Raw genomic sequence first — 21,815 nt, 5'->3', positions numbered from 1 at the left:
TATTCTCATCCAAATCATTAATATAAATGACAAATAACAGTGGACCCAGCACTGATCCCTGAGGCACACCGCTGGTCACAGGCCTCCAATTTGAAAAACAACCCTTTGCAACCACCCTCTGGCTTCTGTCAAGAGTTTACCCCAGTCCAACGCCGGCATCTCCTCATTCTGTCAAGAAGCCAATTTTGTATCCATTTCGATACCTCACCCTGGATCCTTTGAGATTTAACCTTGTGCAACAACCTACCATGCGGTACCTTATCAAAGGCCTTGCTAAAGTCCATGTAGACAACATCAACTGCACTGCCCTCATTTACCTTCTAGGTTACCCCTTCAAAAAACTCAAATTTGTGAGACATGATTTTCCACTCTCAAAGCCATGCTGACTGTCCCTAATCAGTCCTTGCATCTCTAAATGCCTGTAGATCCTGTCTCAAAATACCTTCCAACAACTTGCCTACCACAGATGTGAGGCTCACTGGCCTGTAGTTCCTACGTTTTTCCCTGCAGCCCTTTTTAAACAAAGGCACATTTGCCACTCTTCAATCTTCAGGCACCTCACCCGTGACTATCGATGATTCAAATATCTCGGCTCGGGGATCCGCAATTTCCTCCCTAGCCTCCCACAATGTCCTGGAATACACTTCATCAGGTCCTGGGGATTTATCTACCTTGATGCGCTTTAAGACTTCCAGCACCACCTCCTCTGTAATATGTACACTCCTCAAGACATCACTATTTATTTCCTCAAGTTCCCTAATCTTCATGCTTTTCTCAATAGTAAATACTGATGAGAAAAATTCATTTAGGATCTCACCCATCTCTTGTGGATCCACACACAGATGACCTTGTTGATCCTTAAGAGGCCGTACTCTCTCCCTTGTTACTCTTTTGCCCTTTATGTATTTGTAGAAGCTCTTTGGATTCTCCTTTGCCTTATCTGCCATAACAATCTCATGTCCCCTTTTTACCCTTCTTATTTCTCTCTTAACTCTACTCCTACACCTCCTATACTCTTCAAGGGATTCACTTGATCCCAGCTGCCTCTGCATGTCATGTGCCTCTTTCTTCTTCTTGACCAGGGCCTCAATGTCCCGAGTCATCCAGGGTTCCCTACTTCTGCCAGCCTTGCCCTTCACTCTAAAGGGAATGTGTTTACCCTGAACCCTGGTTAACACACCTTTGAAAGCCTGTCACTTACCAGATGTCCCTTTGCCTTCCCACAGACACCCTCAATTAACTTTTGAAAGTCACTGCCTGATACCATCAAAATTGGCCTTGCCCCAATTTAGAATTTTAACTTTTGGACCAGACCTATCATTCTCCATAGTTATCTTAAAACTAATAGAATTATGGTCACTGGTCCCAAAGTGATCCCTCACTAACACTTCTGTCACCTGCCCTTCCTTATTTCCCAAGAGGAGGTCAAGTTTTGCCCCCTCTTTAGTCGGGCCATCCACATACTGAATGAGAAATTCCTCCTGAATACACTCAACAAATTTCTCTCCATCCAACCCTCTAATACTATGCCTGTCCCAGTCAATGTTGGGAAAGTTAAAATCTCTGACTATTGCCACCCTATTTTTCTTGGAGCTATCTGTAATCTCCTTACATATTCTTCTGGAGCACAAACATTCATGAGGCAATCATCATTTTATAATGTTTTCAAAGGATTATCAGCTGTTCCTCATTTGAGGCATCTCCTCAGGATTGAGAGTTTCTGTCATGGGTCTTCAAGTGACCAAACGGGCTGATTCTGGACCTGCAGATTTTTGGGCACATGGGCCAGAGGGCAGAATTTGCATCCTTTTTTTTCCCCTTGTTTGCCACCTCTTTGCCTCATCGGTAAGATATTTGCACTCAAAGCATGATGTAGCTTGATAGACAAGTTGCCATTTTGAACGATCTGGTAGCAAGCTTCTCCCCGTTGTTAATGCCGCTGCACTTATAGAAGAGCATCAGTGTCTTTGTAGCAATTTATTTTGTTTTTCCCCAGAAAACTGGCCTTTTGAGAGTTGAGAAAACAAGATCTCACAGGGAAGATGCTTTTTAGCTATCATGATAGAGTTCAGTCCATCATAGTTGATTTTACAGGCCTTTTGACTGAATGCATGTGGAACTGACTTCAAGAAGGACACTAGCAATTGTTCAGCAGTCCGACCATTGAGTCCAGAAGATGTGGCGGATGCATTGCGAATGGAATTTCTTTAGTGTTTTTATGTATTGCCGATACGCAGCCCCGATGTCTCAGCAGTACAGGAATGGTGGTGACGACAACTGCTCCGTACATTAGAACTTTTGTTGACTTGTGGAGTTGTTGATTTATTTTATATCATTGTTCTTAAATTAAGTTGCATGTGCAAAGATTTTACAGATCGGTTCTCAGCTGTACTTGAAATTCTTCTTTTTGTTTGAGGTGCTTTAGGGCTGAGACATTGATAATCTTCCTCTTGAATTTTTGATTCTTGTTATGTCTTGGTGCTAGGTGGATGATTGTCACCGATCGAACAAGTCAATGATCTATCCAGCAAGCATCAGTCCCCTATGTGAATTGAGTGATACAGATATCATTTAGATCTTTGACTCAAACAAGAACATAATCAACTTGTCCATCAAGCTGCCTCATGCTTTGGGTGCAAACGTCTTAATGATGAGGCAAAGAGGTCACAGACAAGGGGGGAGAAGAAAGGAAGGAAACCCTGCACTCTGGATCCCACTATCTTGCGGGGCATTCTAGCCCATGTTCCCAAGATCTGCAGGTCTAGAAATAACCTGTTTAGTCGCTTGAAGACCCATGACAGAAACTTGTGACCTTGAGGAACTACCATACTCTAATGAGGGACAGCTGACAACCCCTTGAAAACATTATAAAATTATAATTCCCTCATGAATATTTGTGTTACAATAACAAAGCTGGCACTTCGATCTAGATGCCTCCATGTGGTTTTGTATTTATCCCTCTGGCAGAAGAGGGTGTTTGTTAAAATGCGGCCATGCTGAGGAGACTTAGTCAACAGAAGAGCACCATTTGCATTGGCTTTTTTGCAGTAACTTCATTGCAGTGTTAATGTAAGCCTACTTATGACAATAAATAAATAAGCTTTCCCACACTGTTTTTCCCAATGGTTACTCTTAAGACATCTTGGCCAACCTTGGCATTAACGACCCACAGATCTTTCCATCTTTTGGGATGGGAATGAGGACTTCATCAAAGTCAGTATAGAACTTTTCCTTCGCATCTTCATTGGAGTTCAGGGTCAAAGCATAAGCACTGATGACAGTGGCATTTGATTATGACTGAGCTGTAGATGAAGTGACGTGCGCTTTTCATTTATACAATTGAAGATTTCTAACATGCATCCAAGATTCTATTCCGGATGGCCAAATCAACTCCATTGACATGAGGAGCACTGTCAGCCTTCCTTTCTTCAGTTTTTCAGAGGAATGTTGCTACTAAAATTAAATCTTGAATCATCAAAACTCAACGATTTATTGCTTATATGCCCAAAGCTGTCTTGGTAAGATATTAAATGTCGATAGGTGTACTGACAAGAACTGTCATTATTTGACTAAGGAAGTACAATTGCAATGCTTTCTAACCCTGGTCCAACAGATTGATTTTTTTTTTCCTGTCTCTGTCTCTGATAGGATTATGCTGAAAAAGAAAAGGCAATTGCAAAAGCTTTAGAAGACCTGAGAGCGAATTTTTACTGCGAATTGTGTGAAAAACAGTACCAAAAACATCATGAGTTTGACAACCACATAAATTCATATGACCATGCTCATAAGCAGGTGAGTTGCTGCTGATATTAGAATTAACATTCTGTAATAGAAAAACTTCATGTTTGGCTATTTGTTCCAAGAAGGTTTGTGTTTCACAGTTCTATTTTACACAAATTGGACCACTGATCAGAACTTGTTGGGAAAAAAAACCTAATCTGCTTTGAAACACCGACATTGATAAGGCTGGCAAACAAGTCCTAATCCAAACATTTTTGTGTGCTCCTCCTTGCTAAGCCAATAACAGTTCTCATTTTTATCCACATTGCTTGAGATCAGACATTCTCTGGTTGGCATAGTGGAATGGCTGAGTGTGTGGACAGTTAATGTATCCCTTAGGATAAAGAACTTCCACAATTTAAGATTATTTCTTCAGAGACTTCATTGCATAACCGACAGAAAAGCCAGCTCCCCTGGAATAGCAGGTCCTAGATGAAGCCATTTATTATCTCTAGATTTACAGGTAGCATTTCCACCATAGAAGATGACAGATATTTGCCTGGCAGAATAAATTATCATGCAGGTTTATTTGCGGTTACTCGTTTACAGAAGCAATCAATAACAGTTATTAAATATTAGGAAGGTCAAATTCATTGCCTTTGGTCCATTGATTCCACTTTCCAGGACCCCATCTCCACTGCTTCTGTCTGGTGTCCTATTTGACCCTGGCCTATGCTTCCATCTATGTACCTTCTCCATCACCAAAGGTGCCTACTTCTACCTCAGCCTGTCTGCTACAGAAACTTTCATCCATTCTTTTGTTCTTTCAAACTCCACTATTCTAATGCTGCTCTGACTAATTGCATCTTCTACCTGCTGCAAACATGAGCTCCTCCAAAACTCTGCTGCCTATCTATTAACCCATACCAAGTCCTATTCCTCCTCATCCCTGTACTTGTGGGGCTGCAGCACCTCAAACTTGACATTCTCATCCATGTCTTCAAATCCCTCTTTGCCCTTGCTTGTCCCTGTCTCTGTAACCTCCTCCGGCCTTACAGCCCTCTGAGAACTCTACGTTCCTCCAATTATCCCTTTTGAGCATCCCTGATTTCCTTCATTCCAGCTTTGACAACATACCTTGTAGAAGGCTACTTGTAGTGTATGGAAAGTGCTGTTTTTATTCAGATTGTCTTCCATTAGAGTCAGAGATATAGAGTCATAGAGAAATACAGCACGGAAACAGTTCTGTGATCCATTTTTATTATTTCGAGGACTTGACTGGATATCTATCAGTTATACTATATAGATGGCTTTTTTCCTCTTGCAGCCTTTCTGCAAAATGAACAGAAATATTTTAAAGTGTGCACTTGTAGAAGTCATTTTTAGGTTATCTGTTTTAAATGGGTTTTTCTAGTTAGAAGCGAGAGTACAGAGAGAAAATCCATAAAGATGTATTAAAACAGGCTTTTATGTCTTGAAGATGGCCAATCTCTGATACACCTTGTATCAGACTTGCCTGTCAGTTTACTGTCCCTGCTGTGGACCTTGACAAGTACAGTGGAACTGTATCAGTTGAGACTATGATTTGATTTTCCTGCTGAGAGTCCCAATCTCCCATTGTAATTACGATGAGGAGCAGTCATTGCCCAATGGGTTCTTCATTATCCAAATATATGCTAATCTCACTGGTGATATCATGCCATGAGTTAAATTGCCTCTTGAAACAAAACATTCTCACAGGTGGAGTTTTCAGTTCTACCTGCTTCCTTGTGTGAAACATATGGCTTTTTGTGTGGTTTAATTATTTTAGTACAGGAAAAGTCATGTGCAAATGAATTTGTGCTTTTCTTTACTATCTCTTAATGATTGTTCTTCCCTTGTTGTCCTGTCATGGTCCTAAAAATTGTTCAAGCATAAAGTCAATTAACTGCTACCAGAAAGCTTAGCCCTGGGGTGTTCAAGCATCTGCTTGAACTGGTAACAGGACCATTATTTTTGTGCTAGTTGTTAAATGAAAGATCTCTTTTTTTTGTCACTGTAGCTGCCTACAGCAGAACTGGTCTATCTAATCATTACCATCCCAGCACTTTTAACCATTACTCATATATATCGCTGTTCTTTATTACACTCCAGTTTCAAAACCCCCAACCATTAGCTGGTTTCTACCAAATGAATTTTAACCTGCATAAAGTTTATTTATTAGTCACAATAAGGCTTACATTAACACTGCAATGAAGTTACTGTGAAATTCCTCTAGTTGCCGCAATCCAGCGCCTGTTTGGGTCAATGCACCTAACCAGCATGTCTTTCAGACCGTGGGAGGAAACCGGAGCACCCGGAGGAAACCCACGCAGACACGGGGAGAACATGCAAACTCCACACTGACAGTGACCCAAACCAGGAATTGAACCTGGGTCCCTGGCGCTCTGAAGCAGCAGTGCTAACCACTGTGCTACCATACCGCCCCATGTTAAATACGTAGAAATTGACAGAGCTTTTGGAAGTCAGCTCCAATCCATCAACTTCCACACTTAACCACATCATGTTGGGCTGCATGTGAGCAACCCCCTCGGAAGAGGTGGATTGGCAATGTCAGTGCGCTTATAATTCAACTGGAATGATACTAAAATGGCTTTTGGAATAGGTTGCCTGGACTTTCGAGGCGCCTTTCACAATTTTGGAGATCTGTATGTCTGATTTTCACTTTGGAGCTGTGATCTATGAGATCGCTGTTTTACTTGGACCTCACCTGAGGGCCATTGACTGTTCTACCATTTTCTGTCTGATGCTCATTTACCTTTCCACCTGTGATTTTACTGGTTTTTGAAAGCTTTTTTCTTCTTTGTTCTCTTTCCCTTCTAAAAAGAAATCCTTGTTTTTCCTGTCCGAGTTAACTCTTCATGTCAAACTGTTAAATTGTTCTTCAGTTCCACGGCTTAAACCGTAGGAAATTTCAGTAGTCATTGTGCACACTATTTGTTGACGTAAATGCACTTTCCAAACCCTTGCCAGCTTCCCAGCCAGCTGATTGTCTATTTGGCAGCATGCCCATGACTCATAAACTCTGTTCCTACAGTCAAGACTGGAGATTAATATCAAGCTCTTGAAGCAGGTGTCTAATTCTCTAACACTAGAATAATTTGAGCCACATGATTCAACATATTGTTCAAAAGAAAATTATTAGGGTATAGTTTATCTTCAATTGTATAAATCTATGAAAGCAAGCAACTTTCTGCCTGATTTCGGAAAAGAAAAGCAACCCTCATGCAATGCTGTTAATAAATGAGACCCTGTAGTTGAAGAAAATTCGTGAAATCATGCTGATCTGGTTAATGCAAGATTCAGCAGTATGTATTCCACGTTTGAATATCATGCCTAGACTGCCCACTGCATAGAATGAACACTGAGGAGTTGCTGAAAAGAATGCTCTTGACACTTTGGCCATTTTCAGCCTCCGTATTGGTGTTCAAGATGCATATGTAAAGCAACATTATAATTGAAGGACAAGAGATGTTCACATTTTTGGTGGTGGGCATTGATTGAAAATGGTTGGATGAAATCAAGTTTAGATATTAAAATTCTGCGGGTTATTTCGAAGAATAATTGACGGAAGCAAGGGGTTAATTGTTTTGCAATCCTGCAAGAAGTTAGAACTTAGAAATGCATTTATTTGCTACAGGACATTACTGTATCAGCTTCATGTTACTTAGCCATCACATTTTAATATCACCATCCCTTTTTATTTAAAATATTGCCACTTCCATGCAGATGCTGTTAGTCCAGACTTGTGCCTTGGGGCAAATAGCACTTACTGCAATTGTATCTTGATGGGATTAATTCAATACCTTTGACATTGCCCAATATCAAGGGCTGAATTTTCACCACAGACAGAGGAAACAGGAGCCGGTCTGTTTTTGGGTCAGAAACCTGCTGGCAGTGGGAAACTGATTAAAATTTAGATTTTCAGAGGGGCGAGCCTGTACTTGGTATTTTGTATTTCCTGGCCCCTGAGAGGCATTGGGAGAAATAATAGAGGTGGGTCAGATGAGGTGGAACTCAGTTAGATACCCCCCACTGCAGCCATTGTTGAGGCTGTTGATTGTCATGAGGGAGAGACCTGCTGGTTGTGCAAAAACCTTCTACTTCTGATGGAAATGAGATGTTACAGAGGAGCTGGAGACATGGGGCAGGGCTGTCCCTCGGTTCATTGATGCCAATGTAGATTTAATGCTGGAGGGTGAGAGTAGGAGATCTTGGAGGGTGGCATGGGGATGCCACCTCATCATGCAGCAGGGAAATCTCTGATCAGTGTCATTTCCCTTGACCGCCAGTTCCACCTCCCCTTCCTGCTTTGCCTCCAATGAGTTGTTTCCTTTCCAGGAACTTTTTGTTTTCTGGAGAACCTTATTATGGAGTGCTCAGCAGAACATTGCAATGACCAAGACCCTTGTAAGAGTGTACTGTAAGGTACCAGAATTGCTCAGTGGCTGCCTTGCTGGGTCGGTGGCATTGATTGGATGGCCTCTTGTCTGGGGTTCCATTGGAAGGTTAAGTGACTATCTCTTGAAGGGATTTCCCTTGCTCCCTGTAATCTTTCCAGATATTTTGGGGGTTGGATTGAAAATTTGAGGCAGTCTCAGCTGTCAAAGGATGAAGGAGTCATGACAGATACCAGAAGTGAGGGCATGCATGGAGGAAGCTCTTTTTTTTGCTGGAAGGCCAGTTGGACATTTGAGACTCTGGAAGTCCTTTGTGCTGATAGTTCTCACTGGCTGGTTTTTGATTATCTTGATGGCCATATGGGTGCAATCAGTGATACCTTGTACCTAGGAGAAATAAACGATGAAAATGAGACTCATTTCTCAATATCCTTTCAAGACCATGCCTTGTTAAATGAATAGCTTTCGCGCTTTGTCAGAGAGCACCAGTAACGCTAATCCTCAGCAGCAGCGACCCAAAGTCTGACGGTTATGCCCCCATTGGCAGCTGGAGCTTTCCTTCTGGGCAGATGGCTGTCTAATTGTCCTAGGCAAGTGAACCCTGTTCTTTAACCCTGTGATGCCAACAGGATGCCGACTCTATTCGAAGCCTGGACATGTGAGTGCTGACTGTCCCTGCCATCTATGCAGTGCCAAAGATGGTCCTTACAAACTGCCCAGTCCCTCATGCCCCATTGACCGGGACGATGACCAGATGATTAACCTTTATGGGGCTGGGGTGATGCCCTAGGGCAACAGTGGCAGCCACCTGCTTCAGCTGTTCAGTTTCTGAAGGTGCAGGTGACCTGCTGACTCTTTAAAAATGGAACTTCAGCCCTGACGAGTTCTAAATTAACTATTTTACCCATTTAATTGGCTTTAATGCATTTAAGAATGGGATTCCTGTGTTGCTGTCCTCCCGCACTGGTGATTATTGCTGAGAGTGGCTAGTATTTTTACACCTCCATCCCCTCCCACCCCATCTCCATTACTGTCTTTGGGAGGTCCTCAAAAATTTTGCCCCAAGTCTTCACACAAATGTCACACGATACACAGTACTCCAAATTGTAGTTTCTGGTCTGTGCCTTTCTTGGGTGTTTATGTGGAGAGTGAGTAATGAGGTATTACTCATTAATGTTTGACGTGATGTGAAATTCTGCACATCCCTTTGTGATGTTTTTGGGAAATATTTATGTGGAGGTGTACAGCCTGTTGCTGATGTCTCTCTTGATCGATGAGAGTGATTCACCCTTCAGTCTTGAAGGTTAACGCTGTAGCACTTTTTCTCATTGAAGGTATCAGAGAATCTTATTACCAAAAGACAGTGATATCACAATGTGTCTCATGGTCTGCACTGGAGAAAGATTGAGGGAGTTGATGTTTTCCAAATGTCGTAGTTTGTCACAATGCATATTAAGTCACCACTTATTTGTGCTTGTGGAGTTGGGGATAAAAAGCAGCCTTGAATTATTTTAGTACGTTCTTTCACCATTGGTGCTGAGTGAGGCCTTCAATTGACTGAAGTCAACTAAATTAGAAATTTCTCATTTTAATTCTATATCGTGTTGCCTGCATATTGTGTACTACAGTAATCTTTGGCTTTACATACACTGCGTATTTTGCTATTTTTTGACAGAATAGAAATATGCAACACTATTCAAATACTTTCAGTTTGGACTGTTCACCTGCAACACAAGTCATTTGATTGTAGTATGCAAGTGTGTGCTGAGGGAAGAGTGAATGGGTTGTTGGTGTAGTTTTCGCATTAATACAAATAAAACCCTTCATTTAATGCTAGTCCTGGTTTCTTTCCCATTCTGATGAGGTGGTGCAACTCTATTCCTGAATTTTGACTTGCAGAGCAGGGGATGTCCAACGCATGGTTCTAATGGCATATTATTCTCAGTCTTGTTTTCAAATCTTTTCATGGCTTCATCCCTTACCTATCTCCTCTAGCCCCACAACTCTCTGAGGCATTTACGCTCATCTAATTCTAGCATTCCTAATTTTAATTGCTCCATCGTTAGTGGCTGTGCTCTCAGCTACCAAGGTCCTAAGATCTGGAATTGCCTCCCTTCATCTCTCCTCTCCTCTACCTCGCTTTCTTCCTTTTGACCAAATTTTTGGTCAACTAAGCTGATATTTCTTCATGTGGCCTGGTGTCATACTTTGTTTTATAATGCTCCTGTGAAGAACCCTGGAATCTTTTATTATGTTAAAGTCACTATATAAATATAAGTTATATCATTTTGCCATTCTGTCCCACCACAATTTCTGACTCTTCAATCCTGATTTGACCTGTTTGAATATCATGGGCCTTGAGATTGTAGTGATTTTCTCTTACTTGTGGATAAATCCTACATTTGATCACCAATGTCCATAATATCTGCAAGTTAAGATGTATGAAAATAAATAGTTTTACAAAACCATTGAAAATGATGACCTTAAACAAGAGATACGAATTCCCAGTGACTGAAGGAATTGTGCAACAACATTGAGTTTTAAGACGTTTACTGTAACAAACAAGTTAAAAGCAACTTCAACTAAGTATCACATAGGCAACTAATACCCTGAACTACAGAGGATAACCCTTATAAATGTCTTAACACAACCAATAATCCCACGCTACATTTCTACTTTACTATGCACTGTCCAAGGAATTGTAGTCTTTCAAGAAACAGTGCAAAGTCTCCCAATTTCCAATGGGTTCACATCTCCTCGTTTCACTCAGTCGTCATCACCCGTGACTGTTTAAAGGTGCAAGTTCCATTTACGGAGAATTTCCAAACCGACTGCCACCAGTAAGATCCACTCTGGCAATTTCACCCTCCAGGACAAATCTTGAGAGTGACGAGGGATGCGTCGTTTCAACCAAAATTCAGGAAAGTTACTGAGAAGATGTCTGCTTGTTGAATCACCCTTTCAGTTTCTTGCCATCTATTGCAGGCCAGTGCTCCTTTCAAGCTGGAAGGCCTCTGGCCCTCCAACTTTGAGAGCCCACTCATTGCCCTAATTGGACAGAGAACCTATCTTATCACTGTCGTTTCTTCACTGCAGCAATAATCCTGGACCTTCTTTCTTGTCACACACACAGCAGAATTGGTAGCAGAAGCTGATAGCAAAGTTGTGGCATTCGATTGACTATGGTGGTACTCACTTTAGTTAACTGTATGCTTTGTCCTTATACCTGTGCTTGCTGGAAATGTTCATATTAATTTAAAAGCTGGTTATCCATCTGCTGTGTCTCTTGGTCTGTTATAATTCCTGATCCTACTATTTTAGGCTAATTTAGCCTGGATAATCTAAGTTATCAACGTGCACCTGGCTATATTGTCCATCCTGCTCTACTGTACTCAGGCTCCAATTTTTCATTTGGTAACTGCAAGCTTACTGTTTTAAGTGCCTTTCTCAAAACTGTTGTTGTTTTAATCCCGAATAAATTCCATTACATTTTGCTTAACACACAAAAATGTATAGACCACTTAGTCATCTGTTGCAGAAATTGACCCTAAGGTGTAGCAGATTTCCAGCAGCCTTGACTTATTACATAAAAGAAAGGATGGCTGGGAGTGTGGTTGCAACTGCAATTTAATCTTAAAGATTAGATGATCATTATAATATGGGCCAAGTTTCACTGCTTATCCTTTCTGATGTTGCCTGAATCCCTTGATTGTATTATTGAATTGCAGTTTGCTGCTAGACATTGGTTACCTGATTCATATTGTACTATTTCTGTGACAATGGATACAGATTTTGGTTAATTTCAGTGGATGAGGGTACAGCACTTGTGCGGAAATATGGGCTTCACAGAATCACAATATTGTTCCAACACAGAAGAAAGCTATTTGGCCCATTTTACCTGAACCAACTCTGAGCAATTCACCTGCTACCTTCTCCCTATACCCCAGCACTTTCCTCCTTTTCAGGTCATAATTCTCTTTTGAATGCCTTGATTGAACCTGCAACCACCATACTCTCAGGCAGAAAGAAATTAGCCAAATTAATTTTTTTTCTCATTATTCATTGGACCTTAATAGTTAAAGGAGGTTTGGGAGGGACAACCTCATCCATTATTTAGCTGGGGTATAAACACAGTTAGTATCTCCAGATTTTAAGTCAGGTGTGCTTTTCAATGCAAGTATAAGTCACCGGAGTTACCTTCATATCTGCATGAAAGGACTTCTTCAATAGAAAGGAGGTCACCTGGACTAGTCAGGGAGAACTTCCCAATTCCAAATGGACCAGCAAGTATTTCATTTTTAGGAATTGATCCTTGGAACAAATATAGGACGGCACAGTGGTTAGCACTACTGCCTCATAGCACCAGTGAGCCATGTTCTATTCCCGGCTTGAGTTACTGTCTGTGTGGAATCTCCACATTCTCCCCGTGCCTGCGTGGTTTTCCTCTGGGTGCCCCGGTTTCCTCCCACAGTCTGAAAGACATGCTGGTTAGGTGCGTTGGCCATGCTAAATTCTACCTCCGTGTACCCGAACAGGCGACTAGGGGATTTTCGCAGTAACTTCATTGCACTGTTAATGTAAGCCTACTTGGGACACTAATAAATAAACTTTAAAATATAGATTATTTATCTGTTTGATCTCCCTTATCCAAATAATTGGGGATTTTTTTTCCCTCTTTTAAAAGATCTAGTTGATCCCTGAAGTTATGCAGTTACCAATGCTAGTACATTCTTTAGAGGGAAATTAAGTGTTGGCCGTTGGCTCATTTTATGTCTGTGCTTCCATTCTGTTGTATTTTTACTTTTTCCTTTCATGCTGTGACATTTTCAGCTGACGTATTGAAAGCAAGTCCTAATGTTTCGGAGTCCAAATAATGAGTGACTTTCCTTACATTAGAGCCCTATCGTCATATTCTGTGTCTTCCCTGTTTAGTCTTGCATCATTTAATGCACTGTCCCTTCATGCAGTTTTGCAATCTCTTCATTTGCTTTTTGCCCGTGATGCTTCTTTCGTATGAAAGCACTTCTTTTTGTGGAATCTGAGTGTCAGATTTAACTGCGTGAAGTGATTTAGTCCTGGGATAGCCCTTTAGAATTGTACTGTCAATTAAAACTTGATACATGATCTAGCAGGGGTAAGACATGCTCCCAGTTACTGTTGTGTTGGTATCATCCCCAGCACCACTCGATGGCCAAACTGTCACCACATTTCTGAGTTTCGTTGTTCCTCACTTGAACCATAAGTTTCAATGTAATAGGCTACCTAACATTATCGGGAAATTAAAGGTCACGCTCCAGATCATTTGTTCTGGTTGCAAAGGCAGGGCCATCAACACGGATACATGATGGATGCCTGTAATTGCTTATGCTGGCTTCCCACATAAAAGGCTTATTTACTCAGCCTAGTGTATAGGAGGGCTAAACATTTAACATGATTAAAAACTGACATTTTTAAGCTTTACTTAAATAATTGTGTTCTCTGATGAAGCATCTGATTAAACTGTAATCATCTGTCATCTGTGGAATTTGAGGGCCATATTCTGTGGTCAGTGGTGAAAGGTTGATGCTCAGCACTGATCTCAAAGAAAACTGCCCACAGAGATCTAGCTCGCTCTGTGAATCAATTTCCCATGTTACAGTGTCATTTTCCTTTGGTTCTAATAATAGGGGATCTTTGATGAGAACAGCAAAGTTATCAATCAGATTGTGGAGTCAGCCAGTCAAATTGAAACATTTTCCCAGACATCAAACCAGGAATTGTAAAACAGTATTATCATTCATTATTAATCACTTAACAAAAGGCAAAATAACGATTGGGTATACAAATGGGTTAAAGGTAGAAATATCAAGCAGACTTAAACAGTTATTACTTAAAAATATACAGAGTTTTTACCATGGAATGAATGGGCATAATGATCCAGACTTCTAAACTAAGTATTTCAGGGCTAGATAATTTGTCCAGCAGTAATTCTGACTTAGTACACCACTAAAACCTCAGCTACACCTCATTAAACGAGACATGACATTTTATATATTTCTTTTACAGCAAGGATGATGCATAACATGTCAAATCACACTTTTGTGCTAATTGCATCTGCATCTTACGGAGGAACAGAGTATCCTGATGGCATTTAATGGCAATTGTACTGATGCCAGAAGTTGCTGTTGATTTTGTACAGCGATGACAGCGAAAGCTGACAGTTTTGGTGTCATTACAACTCTGGACTGTACTATTTCACTGTAATATAGTAAAACATACAATAAACCTAAAGTTGTTGAAGGGTTTGTACAAAAATGTAAATTTTGTTTAACGTTTACTGCACTTTATTGCAAGTGAAACCAAAAGAGAAAATGCTGGAAAATCTCAGCAGGTCTGGCAGCATCTGTAAAGAGAAAAGAGCTGACCTTTCGAGTCCAGCTCAACTTTGACAAGGGGTCATCTGGACTCGAAACATCAGCTCTTTTCTCTCCTTACAGATGCTGCCAGATCTGCTGAGATTTTCCAGCATTTTCTCTTTTGGTTTCAGATTCCAGCATCCCCAGTAATTTGCTTTTATTTATTGTAAGTGGTTGTCTAAGTACAGTACTATCATTTCAGAAGATCTATACATCACAATATGGCAACTACCGTCTGTAAATGATGCAATATGGTATTTAAAAATATGGACAATAATAGGTGAATCTTGGCTGATTCCTAACAATTTTGGTAATGGTCTTAAAGAGGTTCATACAAACACCTGCCAACAGTTAACATTTTTGCTATTTTTATATCTCTTTGAAATATCACAAAGCAAATTCTTCAATCCTTACACAAGGCAGTGGCATTTTCTGTTTTTTTAAAATTTAAAATCTGAGTCAGTGTCTAGTTATAAAGTGCAATCCAAATTTCCTGTTCCTTGCCCGTGCTAACCAATTGCAGCTTGGTGTTAAACTATTATTTTTTAAGAGATTTTGATTAATTTGTGCCATATTGCATTGCTTTCTCTCTCTTCCTTTTTGGACAGGAGATAGAATCTCAGGTATTGATAGTCTAAGTCAATTATAGAAGAAAGGATTTTCCTGTTGTAATAACCGCTATAATTTAACTGCAGTTAAATTATCTTCATAACTATATTAAATAGTTGCATCAAAACTATTTTCATTTCTGACCATTTTTAAATTGTGTTCTCTTTGAGATCCAGACTTTTTTTAACTTCACATTAAGAGTAGAATAAATTTTGGATGAACATTTCGAATAGATGTAAAAACAGAATACTGGAAATACTCAGCATGTCTAATAGCATCTGTGAAGAGAGAAACAGTTAATATATCAGGTCAACCACCTTTAATGATAAATAGTTGAACTCCTATACTTACTATCTCACTTTCAAAATATAGCTATTTCATAACAAAAGCAATTGGTGGTATAGGGGTTATAAGATTCTTTGCACAGTGAAGTCCTGTCTGCAACTCTTGGTGATGTGCTCCACGTAATTTCTGCTAATCCAGTCCAACTAACAATCTGATTTCTGACGGCTTCTCCAGTATGGGTTGCAGGTGATGCCTAGTAGAGTGTAGGTTATGCTCTATTATAAGCTTTCCTCAGGGAAAGTAGTGAGATATGAAGATGCATGAACCAAGGTTAATGGTAGGTGGAAACTGCTCCAGCTGGATACCAGGAGGAAATCGGACTGAAACAAAACTAATTAGAGAAAAAAATTAATTACAGTTGGTGATGATTCAGTGGACCCATCACTAATCTTAACTTGAGGTAATTATTAGTACACTTAGTGCACACAATTAATACTCAAAAACCAGCCAAAAATAAAGGATCACATCATCCATATTTACCGTCAGGTCAACTTACAAAAATACAAATTAAGTAGGCCACTTAGTCCCTGAGCCTGCTCCACCGTTTAATAAGGTCATGGCTGATCTGATTATAAACTCAATTCCACATTCCCATCTATCCCCTACAGCCTTTCACCCCTTTGTTTATCAAGAATCTATCTGCCTCTGCCTTAAACATGTCCCAAAGACTCCCATCCCTTGGAGTAACATAATTCTCATCATCTCTGTCTTGAATGGGCGACCTCTTATTTTTAAAATGACCCCTAGTTCTAGATTGTCTAGAATTCTAGATTCTCCAGATCCACTCTGTCAGCAGCCCCCAGGATCTTGTATGTTTCAGTCAAGTCACCTCTTTAATCTTCTAAGTTTAGTGGATACAAGCCTAGTCTGTCCTCATAAGACATCACCCATTCCAGGTATTAGTCTGGTAAACCTCCTCTGAATGCTTCCCAATGCATTTACATCATTCCTTAAATAAAAGGGCCAATACTGTACACAGTACGCCAGATGTGGTCTCACCAATGCCCTGTATTACTGAAGCATAGCCTCCCTACTTCTGTAACCAATTCTCCTTGCAATAAACAGTAACATTGTTTGCTTTCCTAATTACTTGCTGTACCTGCATATCAACCTTTTGCCAACATACACACGGATCATTCTGCATCTCTCAGTTCCACAATCTCTCAAAGTTTAAATAGTTTTTTGTTTTTCTGCCAAAATGGACAATTTCACATTTTCCCATATTATGCGCCATTTTCCACATATTTGCCCACTCACCTAACCCACCTACATCCTTTTGTAGCCTCATTATGCCTGGTTAAAATACCCTGTCAGAGAGTTGGTGTCGAATTGATGGGCCAAATGGCCTCCTATACTATTTCCCACATTAAATACCTGTCTCTTTTGCTTTCCCTCTACTCTGATATACTGCCAAATCTCTTGTCTGCACCATTTAATTTAATGCCTTCCTCTACTTCCCTAGTTTGGTGGCTTGTTAGAACACCGACCTCAGCACAGTTTAGGAGTAGACTGTTCCAACAGTACAGCCCCCACTTTACCTAGCACTGACGAACTGGAACCCACTTCTTCCACGCCAATCTTTGAGCCACGCATTCATCTCTCTATTTTATGCACCCTATGCCAATTTGCTTGTGGCTCAGATTATTCAGAGATTGTGCAGATCTTTCCTAGATCCACATATGTCATTAGTCCCTAGATGACTGGATCTTTTCCCTCCTTTTCCCATTGGAGGTTCCCTTCTAACCCAGATGTCCTGAACCCTGGCACCAGACAGGCAACACAGCCACCTGAACTCTTTACTGCAGGGAACAATGTCAATCCCCCTCACTATACTGTCCCCTACAACCACCTGATGAAGGAGCAGCAAGCGCTCCGAAAGCTAGTGGATTTTGCTACCAAATAAACCTGTTGGACTCTAACCTGGTGTTGTGAGACTTCTTACTGTGTTTACCCCAGTCCAACGCCGGCATCTCCACATCATCCCGACAACCACCACATTCCTTTTTGCTCCCCCCTGCTTATGAATGGTTTCCTGTGCCATGGCCAATTGCTTGTCCACTCTGCACCTCTATTCTCATCCAAGCAAGCTGAGAGAACCTCAAACTTATTGAACAATTGCCAAGACTGAGGCTCTTGCTCTCCTGCCCTCTGGGTCCCCTGATCTGCCTCATTCTATCCTCCAGGGTGTGACTGCCGACAGGTACAAAACATCCAGGTAACTTTCCTGATGTGTTACATTTTCTGCAGCTCGGCCTCCAGCACAATTACTCCGAGCCGAAGCTCCTCAAGCTGCAAACACTCGCTGCAGACTTGTTTGCCCTGGATCACACTGGCACCCAGGAGCTCCCACATGTTGCAGCCATGACACATTGCCTATCCTGCTATCCTTAATGTGTTTTAATTAACTACTTAATTGTATTATTCAATTATTTAAATTTGTACTATTTTAAACCTTGGGGATGGAGTGGACCTTAACCACTTACCAGATACTCACCAAACAGCCAGCTACTTTCCATGTGGTAGAGTAAGAACCAATTCCTAGCGAGGTGAAAAAGTTAGAAAAAGCAGGAGGAAAGGAACACCACTTTCCTCTCCTCACTTAGCTTCGCCACTCACCAAACTGCAGGCTTACACTCAGTTCATTTACCATGCTAAAACATAACAGCTATGCCTTAAGACTCAAATGACTAAACCAAGCTGAGGTGAACATTCGACATGACTCTTCCTAGCCATGATGTCCGTTTTCTTCAGTGAATGTAATTCACAAGAGAACATTTTCAGCCTGCAGCAATATTTACCAAAATGTGTACAGTTTTTAAGATCCAGTGACCACCTGATTTATGCCCCTCTAAACCTAATCTATTTAACAACTGCTCTACCTTACATCCCTTTTGGGAATTAATCTTGTTTCTATTCATTCTTAAGATGTGGCCGATGCTGAATGAGCCAGCATTTATTGCCCATCCCAAATTGCCTTTAAACTGAGCCACTTGCTTGGCCATTTCAGAGGGCCTTTAAAAATCAAACACATTTCTGTGGGTCTGGAGTTACATGTAGGCCAGACCAGGGTAAGATTGGCAGATTTCCTTCCCCAAAGGACGTCAGTGAACCAGATGGGTTTTTTGCCACAATCGACAATGTTTTAACAGTCATCATTAAACTTTTAACTACAAAGTTTTTTTTAATTGAATTCATATTTCGCTATCTGCCCGGGTCAGATTCAAACCCAGTTCCCAAGAGCATTATCCTGGGTCTCTGGATTTCTAGTCCAGTGACAATACTCCACTGCCTCCCCATGTTCCTTGACCACCGCCTCTGTCCCCAAAAAATGGTGCTCTGATGTTGATCACTTGCATATAATTGCAATGCTGTTTCTGATGTCTGGTCTTCTCCCTGTAACCTTGCTCTCAGAAGGCCATTTGTTCCTTTAATCCTTCCAGGGTTATATTTTGTTTATCTTTCCATGAACCTCCTTTTCTCACATTGATGGTGAGCAACTCAAGTCTGAATGGAGTATTCCAATCTCCCCTCTCAAAATCTACCCACTCTGCACAATAGGTTTCTAGAGCCAAATAGTTTTAAATTATGGCATTTATAAACTTCTATAAGTATTGCAGCTAGGATTAACATTTTGCGGCTAATAAATACATGTAGAGCAGGTTTATGATGCTTTAATTTTTTTTTATAAGTCTAGCAGTGTCATTAATACAAACTATATTTAACAGTCTGGGATATGTGACCAATCTGATGCTAATTACAGATATAGGACCAGTTTAAACCATGTAGGTGATCAGCACAATTTGCTCAACTCAATATTTGCCAAAAAGTGTCAGAATAAAACCAACATACAGAAAAAGAAATGAGAACAAAACATGCTGGAAAAGCGCAGCAGTTCTGTCAGCTGTGGAGAGATGAACAGTTAACATTTTGAGTCGAATATTACATTCCTGGAACTAAAGTTGGCTTCTAGCTGGCTTCTCTCCACAGAAGCTGCCAAACCTGCCAAGTTTTCCAGCATTTTGATTTCATTTTCTCCAGCATCCGCCGTCTTTTGTTTTAATTTTACAGACAAAAAGACCTCCTAAATGTGACATTGCTTTTTGTTTGTCCCTTGGTAATATACAGTGTTGGCCATGCAGTTATTTTCTAGGTCAATATTTTAATGTTTAGTGCGCTTTTCCATGGTGTGTGCAATTTCATTTGTTAAAGTTGCAATAATAGTGACTGTCATTGCTAAAGAAAGAAAATTCATTTAAAAAAAAAATGCCTATTCTCATAGCCCAAAGTATCCACTGTTTATTTCAGGAAATGAAGCCAGTGTTACTGTTTACTACTTTTAAAAGGTAAGTTTAAAAGAAAATGGTCTTTAGTAAATCACTCAATATAATGCAAGATGCAACAAGGTTAACAAAATGGAAATTTCTGTTGATATACTGCCTCGATTTCTACTTTGCTAACTTGCATCAAAATAATAGATGAATTGACTACTGTATACACTTGGATATTAGATGACGTCCACACTTTCAAAATTATGGCCCAAATCCACAATTCTTGTATCAACAATGCAGTGTTTCTACCCACTAATTCTCCCTTCCCTATCAACTGTGTCTACAGATACTCAATCACCATTTTTTATTTAATTCAAGCAATCCATTCCTATCTACTGTTTTTCATCCAGCACAATAATATTTAAATAACAACTATCCCTTCTGTCTTCAGCCTTGGTTCCTGCTGCTGATGTTTAATACTGTCTCTCCTATCTATCTTGCTTGGCTATGTCTAATTTTAAATCTGCAGAGGGTGCCTGGACCATAATTTGAATCAAGGGGGCAGATTGCTATTTAAATCTCTGTGCTGGAAAAACAGAATAGAGCAAAAATGATAATGCACTAATGCAATGCTGCTGCACAGTTCATAATCTTGGGGAAAATTGTTCTGGTGGAGCAATTGACCTTGTACACAAATTGACTGCTCCACCCCTAATTTTATGTTCCCACAAGAGATTTACAGTCTCGCATACAAATGAATGCACTACCCAAAGCTGTTTCATTGGGGAATTTTATTTGAAGAATTTCTGATGTAAAGAAACAAGTGCATCACAAATGAACACCAAAAACAAAGTTAACTGCCCTGGAACATTTTTCAGCAGGATTTTAGTTTCATTTATTGGGATTATGATTGAAATGTTTTTCTTTTTACTTTTGCCACCATAGAGATTAAAAGACCTCAAGCAAAGAGAATTTGCTCGTAATGTTTCCTCAAGATCTCGAAAAGATGAGAAAAAGCAGGAGAGAGCACTTCGACGGCTCCATGAGCTTGCAGAGCAGCGAAAACAACAGGAATGGTACGTGCTGCACTGCACGGAGCAACTTCTACCCCATTCCCAATTATAAGCTGTGTTCAGTGGTCACAACCTTTTAAAGTTGAATGTGTGTATCTCTATGGGGGTTGTGCTTGTACTGCCATGCAAGTTTTATGTCACATTCTGAAGTAGGGTTCAGCTGCTTGTTTCTTTTGCCATTGGGATATTTAATGAAGTTTCCCAAATGGTTGGATGGAACTGTGTTTTTATACACTATATTTTTTACTCCCAAGCAAAAGGCAGCACAACAGAGCTCTGCCCAGCACATAGCTCTTTAAAAATACAAGGTGGCACAGTCTCTACCTACAACTCAGTGCAGCTACCTAAAATTTATCACATTGACTTTGAGATTCTTAGCTTTATCATTTCTTTTTAGTTGAGGAATGTGAGATAAGGACGGAAATAGGAAATATGAGTGGCATATGTGTCTTTAGGAATAAAATGAAGAATTTTTTATTGCGGCAATAAATTTATTGGGTTTTCTTTTAAGTCGTTTTGATTCAAAGTGAGAAATTCAACGCTATGTCAAGGAAGTGCCTTTTGAGTGTTTTTTTTTCCCTTTGTTTTGAAATATGCAGGACACTCGTGCAGTACAAGTCTTGTGCTTCTGCCAAGATGTTTTGATCCATAATGACAGATCTTCATCTGGTGTTGTAGCTTCTTTTTAAACTGTTTGACCTTTGCATTTCGCTTGGACTTTTTTTTTATTGATCCTAATTGTCAAGAATTGCTGGCCTGCTTTTCTTTAGGTGGCAATGCCTCACAACTATGCCTCAAGTGAATTGTCGCTACTCGTAATAAAAAAACAGAAACTGTAAGTGCACAGCAGATCCATCAGTTACTGAAAAGTTTTTAGATGTAGACTCCTTTGTCAGGACAAAGCTAATGAAGGGCCTATACATGAAACTTTAACCCCTCTCTTCAATGCTGATGTTTCTGCTGTGT

At 40.3% G+C, this 21,815-nt stretch overlaps 1 protein-coding gene across 14 annotated transcripts in view; it reads left to right on the top strand.

Moving 5' to 3' along the window:
- The window catches only part of gpatch8 (G patch domain containing 8), a 183,530-nt gene that overhangs the window by 154,792 nt on the left and 6,923 nt on the right, over positions 1 to 21,815 (top strand). For 13 of the 14 annotated variants that reach the window (XM_078223832.1, XM_078223823.1, XM_078223821.1 and 10 more), the window contains 2 exons: positions 3,649 to 3,792; positions 20,722 to 20,852. In XM_078223832.1, coding sequence (XP_078079958.1) covers positions 3,649 to 3,792; positions 20,722 to 20,852 — 275 coding nt within the window. Of the gene's footprint in view, positions 1 to 3,648; positions 3,793 to 20,721; positions 20,853 to 21,448; positions 21,519 to 21,815 lie in introns of those variants that run through there. The other variant, XM_078223836.1, reaches the window with a different exon arrangement.

The sequence above is a fragment of the Mustelus asterias genome, chromosome 11, assembly GCF_964213995.1.
Source record: "Mustelus asterias chromosome 11, sMusAst1.hap1.1, whole genome shotgun sequence".
NCBI classification, from domain to species: Eukaryota; Metazoa; Chordata; class Chondrichthyes; order Carcharhiniformes; family Triakidae; genus Mustelus; species Mustelus asterias.
Note: the sequence above shows the minus strand (reverse complement) of the source record. Positions and strands in the feature narration are given on the sequence as shown.